The sequence below is a fragment of the Nothoprocta perdicaria genome, unplaced genomic scaffold, assembly GCF_003342845.1.
Source record: "Nothoprocta perdicaria isolate Ctin4 unplaced genomic scaffold, notPer1 scaffold_122, whole genome shotgun sequence".
Taxonomy (NCBI): domain Eukaryota; kingdom Metazoa; phylum Chordata; class Aves; order Tinamiformes; family Tinamidae; genus Nothoprocta; species Nothoprocta perdicaria.
In genome coordinates, this window is record NW_020454339.1 from 129,570 (window position 1) to 140,392 (window position 10,823).

Genomic DNA, 10,823 nt, shown 5'->3' on the forward strand with positions numbered 1-10,823 from the left:
GAACTGTTTTAGTGCCTTGCATAGATTCTGTGGTGATCAGACACCTATGAAGGCAGAACTATGCAAACTCTGTACTGTGTCTCAAATCTGCTTCCCAAATCTGGTCCCCAAAGCTTCACAGCTGAATCAATTCATAAGTAGAAGTAGCTGAATGTAAAACACCAACAACACCCTTTGCCTTCATCCCCCTACTCCCCAAGCCAGCTTTGCTTCAAGTGACATGGAGACCTATGGAAGCATCAAGGCAGAGAAAGGGCAGAAAGAATTCAAGATCCAAGAGCCACTGCTCCCAGGATTGGTTCGATTGTCCAATGACACGTTCTCCAGGAGAAGTCTGATCTCCATGACATTTAAGGGTAAGTCACTCCTCTTGGGAACGGCATTGCTCTGACAGCTAAACCACTTTGAACGAGAGCTATCTTAGGTACACAGCAGGGTTTTCATCCTTGAAGATGAAGCTATTTTGAAGCACCAGCTTCTACCAACCAACACCACCCTCCCAATATAACCCGGTGAAACATCAAAACTCTGTTTTCTTGAACAGAAGCACAGCTACCTCAACCACCACTAAGGGCAGGAGTTGGAATGGATCTCTTCAAACAATGGAAAGGCACGTGCACAAGTATCTTCTTTCAGAGGGTCTGTTTTTGGAATTGAAAAATTGAAAAATTCCAAAAATCAGAAACTCAGGAGAGCTCCTGAAGTTCTTTACTTCCAGAAGATTCAGACTATGAAGTGCCTCTTAAGTTTCCAGGAACATTAAGACCAAAGACTTAAGTATGAACTAGCAGTACATATTTCTAAAATTTCCTAGATTTCCAAAAAGGATTTCCAAGAGTCCAGATTTGCAATTGGACTTTTTTTGGTTGGACATGAACACTAATCTCATTTCAGGAGGACAGTTTAATTTGCCCAAAGAATCTATTTTATGATTCACTTACAACCTATCTTAAAGAAAAGAAAACATTAAGTTTGGTTGTAAGCTCAATACCTACTTTTTGAGTTTTTCTTATAGTTGGCGTCATGTCTTTGAAATAATCAGGTTCCATTTGTTCCAAAGCATTTTGTTGAGTAGCCACATTACCATTCCCACCTTCAACTTTCACACTCGTAGGTGCATCTTCATCCCATGAAGACCAGTCTTCTACTTCTGGCTAAATACAAGTGAACAATATGAGCTGTTAGTATTTGCAAATAAAATCTTATACATTTCTGAGACAACATGATTGGTATAATCACTCTATTAAGTCATTCTACAGCTTAAGAGATTACCTGTTTTGGAACAGATGAGTAATCCACTGTGGTTGGCAACGTTATTTGGTCTCCACTTAACTTTCGCCCTCTGCCAGACCTGAAAGAAAAACGTAGGATTCCTCCAAGCTCTGAAAACATGAGCACTACATTAAAAAAGAAAGGCAGTCTGAGAACAGAGCTACTAAAAGTAGTCATGACTAAACCACTGTTTAAGCTAGCTCAGTTTTAGCTACTGTCAGTAAGAGTCTTACTAAACACAGGAATTTCATCAGCAGTAAGAGGTTAAAGAAATGTTCGTAAGAATTYCAAAGTGTGATTTACCTTTCATATTTCTTATGAAGCCTTAATTTGTATGACAGTTGAATGCAGATTATTTGCTTATAGTCAGGTTCAATTTTTACACTGCCTGTGCTTACAAAACAAGCACTACAGATCTGTATTTGCTGAAGGATGACCAGTTTCCCTGGAAGCTTTCTGGGAAATACTTCTCCTGGTCTTAGATATTAAAGTGTGTTTTACAAGTCATATTCTGAGCTTCTTGATTTGAAAGTTCCTATAAAGTTTTTTATCCTTRGAAGTCTAAACAGAGACTATACAAAACAAGCTATACAAGCATGCAGCTTCTGTTCAATACACGCTTCTACTTACTTAAAGAATACTCTTTCAATGAAGGTCTCTCAGCAATTGTATCAAATAATTTTAATTGAAGACAATCACTCATACATTATAAATAAGACACTGTGATATTTACTTAAWGATAGTGTTCAAAGATTAGAATGATAATGAAAATATATTCCGCTGACATCTGCTGTATTTCATTCCCTATGACACAAGGGAATGAAATTCATACCGACACTCTCATGTTTTCTGCAGAAAGCAGAGTGTCCTATAGGAAGGCAGGCAGAAAATTGGCCTTATTCAGTTTGGAAAAGCAAGATTTACTTTTTACTACTGAGAAGGATACATCAAGGAATCAACAGTTTAGAGTGTGTATTCATTATTTTACTAATATATAACATTTTACCACAAATTCAGAACCTTTCAATTGTCTGTAATGGTACCTCTGCTGCACACAGGTGAGTAATTAGATATCACTTTTTCCTACTTGAACACCAACAGATGCCATCCTTAGAGATCAGGTGTTTGAGGTCAGGTTTTATTTTTCAAGTTTTGTGTAACTACTTCAATAGAGATATTGTTCCATTCAACAGAATAATAAAAAAAMCTCTCAGTTTAGGGATAAATAAAAAGACTTTTAACATCAATTTATAAATTATTACTGAAAAATCTTTGAAGTAACATGTATCTAATTGAAAGTAGATGCCACTAGAGACTGATCATCTGTTAAAAGTTTCCAGCCTTAAACATAACCCTGTAACTGTTTTTTCTTTATATCTTAATTTAAAACAAGGAAGTACCTTAGTATAACTCGTAATTCTTTTTACCTTTTCCAAATGGAAAATATTGAAAAGGTAGAGGAGGAAAGACAATTATAAGTCACATAGAAATACACATGCCTTGAAAATAAAAGAGAGAGAAGTTGCACTTCACTTGTGAAAAAAGAATTCCAAAAGCAGGAGAACCTTCCATGCTTCAAGTTTAAGACTGTAACTTACAGATGTCTAAGAATCTTAAGGCAGATTTAATAAAATGCAAAAGAAAAAGATCCTTCCTACTCTTCCCTTCTGAATAAAAGTAATTATATAAATTCAATGTTAAATTCTCTAACAGATTAAAAAAAAAAAAAGACAGATTTCAGATTAGAGTCTTCTGGTTCTTACACTGAATACATTTGTTGATTCCCTAAAAAAAAATCCATGCTTAAAAACCTTGTCCTTTAAACTTTTATACCTTTTTTTCTAATACTGGTCCAAAGTACCACTTCAGTAGTTTATATATATATTTTCTTCGTGTGTGTGTGTGTGTGTGTTGTGTGTAAACAGTTTACACTAGCTTTCTAATCTTGAAGGAAAAAATGGTCTACATACTGGCTAAATAGCTCCTGTGAATTTTTATTTAACATGAGATATTGATTCTTGCTCTAAAGGTCAATCCCTCAAGGTATCTTGGTTTTCTTTACCCTTACTAATGAGTAGCAATATCTTTACAAACACTAGTTTAAATTAGTTGTGAATTTAAAAAATATAATCTGAATAAGCATTTGCTTCTTTTCATTGAAAACTAATCACATTTGCTGCTTTATCAGACACGCTGAAATGCAATGTTGTGTTACTAGAAATCAAAATTAATCAAACTATGCTTTCAGGTTGACATAAAACAGGAAAAATATCCATGGTTAAYGGATCTGATCCACTGGTTAGCTTGTGAGAAAATTCAAATTTTCATCCATCCTTCAACTAATCATGGTTTAAAGAGCAGCTCTCCTACTATTTTTACTCCCAGTCAGTTCCCCAACTATTTCAATGATTCAGTTCTTTCAAAAGTTCAAAAAAAGGAGGAAAATAGTGTCTGTGCACCTAGTAAACGATTATCTGCTTAAAAACGCTGTCTTAACACTTTGATTAGGGGACCACATGTTTTAGAAGTTATAATCAACTCAGTGTTTTGACTTCTTTTAGAAGTTAAGCAGCAAGTATGCTTGATTTAATTTGGAATATGACTCACAAAACTGAGGCTTACATCTCTGCAGCTGGATGCAGCATTAAAATGTAGCCTTTTAAAAGTTAAATAGATCTAGATTGAATTTATTAGTCAGTTGAAAGCTTCTTATTCTTGGAAGAAGTCAAGATGAAGAGAAGAGAAATGGCTCAGATGCTCTTTTGTGTCATGTTTTGGATATCCCTTAACCTCAGGGGGAAACCAGTAGTTTTCATGTACAGAATGACTTTTTCCCAACTSTTGATAATGCAAAACAACATCTCTCTTGGCTAGGGAGAAGTAAACAGTAGTCCAGATGTCAGCACAATACTGGGGTCTAGCTCAGTTACTGCTGAACAGTATTATTATATTTGTGGGCACGATTCTTGAGGGCTTTCTTTGAAAGCTATTACGAACTACACTCTCATGTTCATGAGCTGACAAATYAAAAAAAATAAGAACCAAGTTTTAGGCAACTGTTTTTTGATAAAGCAGGATGAAAATCTGTTATGCTTAAGAGTTAAAGGTTAGTCACTGATGACAGAGCAGATGCTGCCATTAACCAAATATTTTTAAAATAAATATATATTTGCCGGTTTATTTATTTGTCAAATACTTCTTAAAATTTAGAGAAAAGCTTTTCTTCAGGACTGTCACAGTTTTATACGGTAAATTCAAACCCTGTCATATCTATTTGTAAAGCACTCCTCATGAAAACTGACATTCTACAAAATACACTGATACTTACAACAGACATTTGAGATTCAAAAGAAAATGCAGATTCGAGAATGAATTAGATTGCTTGGTAACTAGGAGAAATGCTAGTAACTAGGAGAAAACAGAACTACGAAAACAGGTGAGCACAGGTAACAAGAAGGAAAGAAAAAGAAAGGTTACCTAATTATACAAAACATGTTTACCTGCATATGAGCTTTTTAATGAAAGAGAGCACTGCTGCCAGGCAAGTACAGATTTTAAAGAGCCGAAACTGTGTTATGGCCATGGTGAGAATCCCTTCCTGCAAAAGAGAAGTTGTTAAATGTTGAGCACACTACATCTTTATGTAACTGCCAAAGCCAGTTTCCTTCCTTGCCCATGAGCAAGGAGCACTCCATGCAAGAACAGAGGAGAGGTACCTGGAATGGAGTCACCCTGATTATTTATCAAGGCATTTCACTGATGTAAATTATCAAAGCACTTAGTGTATGTTAAAGAAAGCACAAAACCAAAGATAAAGCCATGGTTTAGGACACTTTTAAAGGGGAACTGCTGGCATTCAGTTTTCTGTACAGCTGATCCATTTTAGACATGAACAACTGCAAGGAGAGTAGGCTTATGATCAGTATGAAGCTCACACTTGCACACCTTGCATATACCAATTGTACATTTTGTGAAACCAACACCGAGTCAAAACCTAGATTTGTTCGTTTAAAGTTTCCAATGACCTTAATAAAAGTGTGTGATGAGAACAAACATTGCTTATTTTAGAGATTGGCATCACTGAAAAAAAAAAAAAAGAAAGAAAGAAAGTTTCTGCTGATCCTGTGTGTGCTGCAGCACAAGTTAATCCCCTAACTATGTTACAATATTGCTGTGCCATGCTGGATCAAGGCAGCAAATGGAGCCAAGCAAAACTTGCTCTTTGGGTGAAGTCACTTATGCTGGCTGCTTTTTCAGYGTCAATTTGATCATCTAGAGAGCTTATGTTCAGCACATCACATTCATTCCAACAGATCCCCTCAGATAGGTATACACTAAGTCAGAAGAAGTTGCTGCAATTCTAGAAGCCTTTCATCTCTTCTACAGGTGAGTATTTGAGAGGGAAGAGGAAGAAGTTAGGCTACACAAACAGCTTATATACAACAATGTCTGCTGCTGCTAGTTGAACATACCTCCTGGTGAGAAGAGAAGACAGCCCTGTGGCATTTTCCTCAGGCCATGGGTATTCCACGGAAGGACAGCTTGATCTCAAATCTGCTGTGGTATTTAAGCCACTTTTTATATTCCAGGCTTTAGGTTAGGAAGAGTCAGGAAGGTGGATCAATAGGAAGGCTGCTCCAACACTGCCCTGAGGATTTTATTAAAAGGTACACAAGGGGATTTGTGAGCTTCATGGAGCTTCATTTCTTTTTAGTCGTTGATGCTCATTTGCCTGATAACATAACTAGTATTACCCACTGTAGTAATATGGAACTGTAAGTATTACTTCATGTACACCCCAGATAAGAAATTTCTGCCACAGAAAATTCAATGAGGAGATCATTAACAAAACAGGTATTTCCACAGCAAAATGAAAGACTTAGGTCACTAAGTAGCCACCAASACACAGATCACGCTACCAAGCTGCAGCTCAGGAAAAAGGCCTCACAGGACACCTTCCACCTCAGCTTCACATACTCCCTTTGCCTTAATCTCATTTCTGAAGGGACCACAAAAAAGACTTTCATACAGGAGGGGACAGTAAATCACCCTTGTGGCTAAGTGAAACGTGAAGCAGCCAAATTTCCCCCAAAAAAGTAAGAGCAGCAGACACCACCTACTTCATTCAGCAGTTAACTTTCCTGTCTTCTGGAATATGCAATTTTGATGCTATCTGGATGACAGAAGAACACATCAGACAAAAATCAGAAGGATTTAGACAGTGAGGAAAAAGAGTGAAGAACAATTAGAGTGACAGTTTCCTATTCTAAAGAAAGGGCTATCACGAAGTTAACATTGAAGTGGCAAAGAAATTGTTACTTAAAAAAAAAWAAATAAATAAAAGAAGCTAGAAGCAATCCAGATGGCATTTCTGCTAGGAAGAACAGGTGACCTGTGGAAATCAGAATAAAGGGCTTTTCTGAAGGGAAAGCTGTTTAGAGTCTCATCTCATCCCTGTTACCACCCTTCTGTTGCTGAAAAAAGAGGGGGGAAATGTGCTCAACAACTGAAAGAGCAAAGCAATTTTTCCAGTTTAGCCAAGCTAGCTGCCAAATTAGACAGTCCAGGTAAATCCTCTATTAAGGGAGGGCTCATGAAGAACTATTAACTGAAAGATTGATTTAGGAAGCAAACATGGCTAAAAAGTATCTTCAAAATCAAGCACAAACCTGCAGGACTGGGAAGTCTATTAGCCTAGTGCAAAACTAAAACTAAACAACAGTAAAGTGYGTCATTTACACACAAAAGATGCTTTTTCAATTCACCTCTAGCTAATATATTTTTTCTGTGCTGCTGTATTGAATTTTCAATATAAAATTAAACAAGAAAAAAATGAAGCCATATGAAAAGTCTGGCCTGCTGACAGTGTTCAGTCTACTCACTGATGACAGAAGCTGGCCACCAGAAGTTGATAGTTCTTTTCTATACGTTAYTATGCCATCCTGCACGTCATTCCTTTATCAAGGCAAAATAACTGCCTTCATTCCCTTCCCCATAACACTGAGAGGATTCCTCTCCCACCTGCACTTGCATGTCTGGCATGGCTATTTCAGAGTTACATCGAGACAGACACAATTCCATACCATATTTGCACGAATTCCTTTCATTTGAGGTATAGCAAAGCTGACACCTTCAAGGCAGCAGATACTGTTTGCCTTCCTTTGATCTTAGACTTTGATCTTAGTCTTCCCTACTACATTAAGCCCTGTAACTAGGAATTGTAGGATACACAATCAGAGCTTTGGAAACAAGAAACCATCAGCCAGCCACAGTAATACCAACAATCACTCCCCTTTAAAAGTACTTAAAAGTACACTGTATTGACAGTACTTAAAGTAGAGTGTACTTTAAAAGTGCACTGCCAATCAAGATATGAAGCAGTAAAGAAGCGCTAATTTTACCAATATGTTAGAAACTATATAAGAAGAATTTTGAAAAAAACTCCTTAGATTGAGATTAGGACAAATGAAGTATTCATGCTTGTGTCTAAATAGGCACAGAAAATGCTGGTGTTACTGTTTTTACCCTTCTGAAACTGTTGCATGGGTGCAGATGTGAAAGGAACCTGATTTCTGATCTTCGTGCAAACTTGATTCACCTCACACCATGAACGCTGGACTTGTTAGGTGAAACCATGTTTATTTTCTCAAGCTGTCAGCCTTTCTCCATCAAYTAGAAAGGAAGGACACAGCCCTGTAGCCTATCTCATGATGAGGGGCAGAAACTGTATAGGTTAATACTAAATGGAAGGACCACAAGGCTATTTCCCCTTTTTTCCTCCCATAATTCTTCCCCTGATAATCCATTTCAGAAGAAGCTAAAACTACAGCAGCGTTCAGGGAAGAAACCTAGAACATTTTTAAGACAGATACAGACAAAGGTAAAATATTGGATTAGAATTGAGAAAATTCAATCTAGTTGTCAGCTGTCAGCCAGACTCATTCTCATTCTTATGCATATAACATTCTGTGCCTCAGTTTCTCATTCGTAAAGCTGGACAGAGCTTTGCTTCTCCCATTATTTAGTCTAAAGTAGTTCTTCTAATRTATAACATTTACCCAAATCACTATTAACTAGAATTTTTAAGCTTCATTACAATAGATTTTATTTATTTGAATATTTATTTAGAATTCATGTCCTGATTTATTTCATGCTACAAAAATGTTGCACTGGTTGACAGAGGATACCCAAATTTAACAGGGAGTCAACTTGGGATGATGTGGTTCATCCTGCCTTCAACCGGTAGGAAATCACAGCAGCCATTCACACTGAAGATGAACACAAGTGGGATTAAAGCACAATAGCAGCAAGATGTTAAATGCATTATAAATAAGCCAGAAGAAAAGGCAACTTAGCCCTGAAAACACTTCAGAGATCAATAGAGGAAATACAATAAAGGGAGGGAGGAATACGAACTGTATTGAAACATTCAGGCATTTTGACAGCTTGCAGCCCTGGCAGCTTTGGAGCTCCTGGCCGCAGGGACTTGACCCACACTAGTGGCCAAGGGGTTTGTGCCGCACAGGAAGCGGCGAGGGGGCCACCAACAAGACTCTGCACAAGGAGAACGTGGCTGCTCAGAGAAGCACTTCCTCTTTTCTTTTTTTTTTTTTTTTAATCTACCTGCACACAATAAACACTAATAAATCCATATTTCAAAAGACAGAATAAAATCCAAATACAAAGTTACTTTGTAGTACTGAAATTGTTAATTGCTCTGAAGAGAACCAAAGTWKRTMTSYWMKWRSAKAYMWACTTATCAAGATCAATGGATGGAGGTGAAAAACTATTTATTTTCAGGTACATAGATACTCCCGCAAGTCATGTACACATCAAGATGTACAATGACTTTTTTATCAAAAAAGAAGAGGGAGAGAATGATGATTCAGAAGCAGTATTCAGTCAAGTACTGACAGACACGATCATCATCTCCTGCGTTTCAGGAAAAGTAACCATCTGTACCCTAATCAGAATATTCCTTTTTCCTCTTCAAGTTAATTTATTATTACTATTATTATTAAATCATTTGCTATATAAACCTAATATTGGCATCACTGGAGAGTTAAAAACTASCAGGCCAATGTGATTGTCAAATTCAATCACCGAGTTTGATAAATGGGCAGCTTAAACAACAGGGTGGCAATCTCAAAGTCATGGCACTATCAGGTTAGAGGATGAGTGGATAATGAAAGGAAGAACAGGAGGTGCTTCCTCTACCTAACCACGGGAAGGTTGTTTGCATGATGTTAGCAAACTCCACCATACTTTCAACATTAGTGCTCCAGTTTTTGGTACCTGCTTCCTAACCAGGAAACGATGTGATGGTTGGGAGACACAGCTGTTCCTCTGCTTTATGGAAGTAATTTAAGTCATCCAGAGCAATCAAACCTAGGAATGGATTTTGAGATTATTAGGGGCTGCAGAAAAGGGCACAATCCAGGGAGAAATGCATTTGTCTCTCCATTGCTAAATTATTCCTAGATTCCCAACACTACACACAGGTTTTTTTTGCTTGTTTGTTTTTCACACCCTCTYCTTACACCAGTAGGGTAATGCTACCTCATCTCACCTCTTCCTCGCCAAAAAACTAAGCATCTCCAGTCTCAATGACTGGAATTCCTTTGTGCTCTGAATCAGAATAAGCTCTGCTTTTCAAGGAACCATTAATTAAACCAGAATATTTATGCCCATGGGCTGGGCACAGAAACTCTTTGCCAGCCCACTGCCTGTGCGTGCCACTGCCTTCCGAAAAGTCAGAAGGGAAGGCAGCAATGGATTCACACAGTCCTACAACTCTGCACTATAGCTTAGTGCAGTTATAAGTATAATGTAGTTTATATCTTGTAATTTATGTAGTTAGTAACTTTGTACCGTTATAACTGTGACCGAGTCCACGGTGCCRTGAAGCCTTTACCACAACGCACCCCTTCACATAACCTGCTTGGTCACCCTGGGGAAGTTCTCAGGCCACAGAACATGAGTTCAGGAGACCCCAGTTCTGCTCCAGTTCTAATTAGTCTCCCTGGAAYTAAGTTACCTGCAATTAAGCTATTACTAAGTATCTAAAAGGAAAGCAGAGACAATAAACTAACACACCCCCATTGTTACTACCATGAAGCCATGGGGCAACACCCGCTGTCTTTCGAGCACCAACTCCCCAATGCCGGGAGCGGCGGCCTGCGGAGGCCTCCCGGGCACACGGCTCTCCCTCACGCGCTGGGAGCAGCAGCACCCAGCAGCCCGCCAGGGAATTTTTCACCGGACACKGAGCTGGAGCCCTCACTGAAGGACTCGCGCCGTGAATGCCAGCCCACGTGGGAGCGCTTCGCCACCCCACGGGCCGAGCCGTCGGCAGGGCCACGGCACACGAACCGAGCGAGAGCGCTCGAGTTTTTCACGAGCTGTCAGCGGTCCCGGGGCCCCTCGCGCTCCGCTGCCCGCCCCGCGGGGCAGGAGAGCGGCCAGCGCGGGCAGCCGCGCGGCCCCGCGCGCCCCTCGCGCTCACGAGACACGAGCGCCCGCAGGCCCCACGCACCGGGCGGCCTCCCCGC

The 10,823-nt window shown here is 39.0% G+C and overlaps 1 protein-coding gene across 2 annotated transcripts in view; it reads right to left on the minus strand.

The window, feature by feature from the left end:
- EBAG9 (estrogen receptor binding site associated, antigen, 9) overlaps positions 1-9,672 on the minus strand; it is a 19,312-nt gene extending 9,640 nt beyond the window's left edge. The window contains exons 1-4 of one of the 2 annotated variants that reach the window (XM_026054530.1): positions 9,568-9,672; positions 4,773-4,870; positions 1,273-1,351; positions 996-1,154 (exon numbers count right to left, since the gene is read on the minus strand). In XM_026054530.1, coding sequence (XP_025910315.1) covers positions 996-1,154; positions 1,273-1,351; positions 4,773-4,855 — 321 coding nt within the window. In that variant the 5' untranslated portion in view covers positions 4,856-4,870; positions 9,568-9,672. Of the gene's footprint in view, positions 1-995; positions 1,155-1,272; positions 1,352-4,772; positions 4,871-5,744; positions 5,921-9,567 lie in introns of those variants that run through there. The other variant, XM_026054528.1, reaches the window with a different exon arrangement.
- Positions 9,673-10,823: the final 1,151 nt, after the last annotated feature.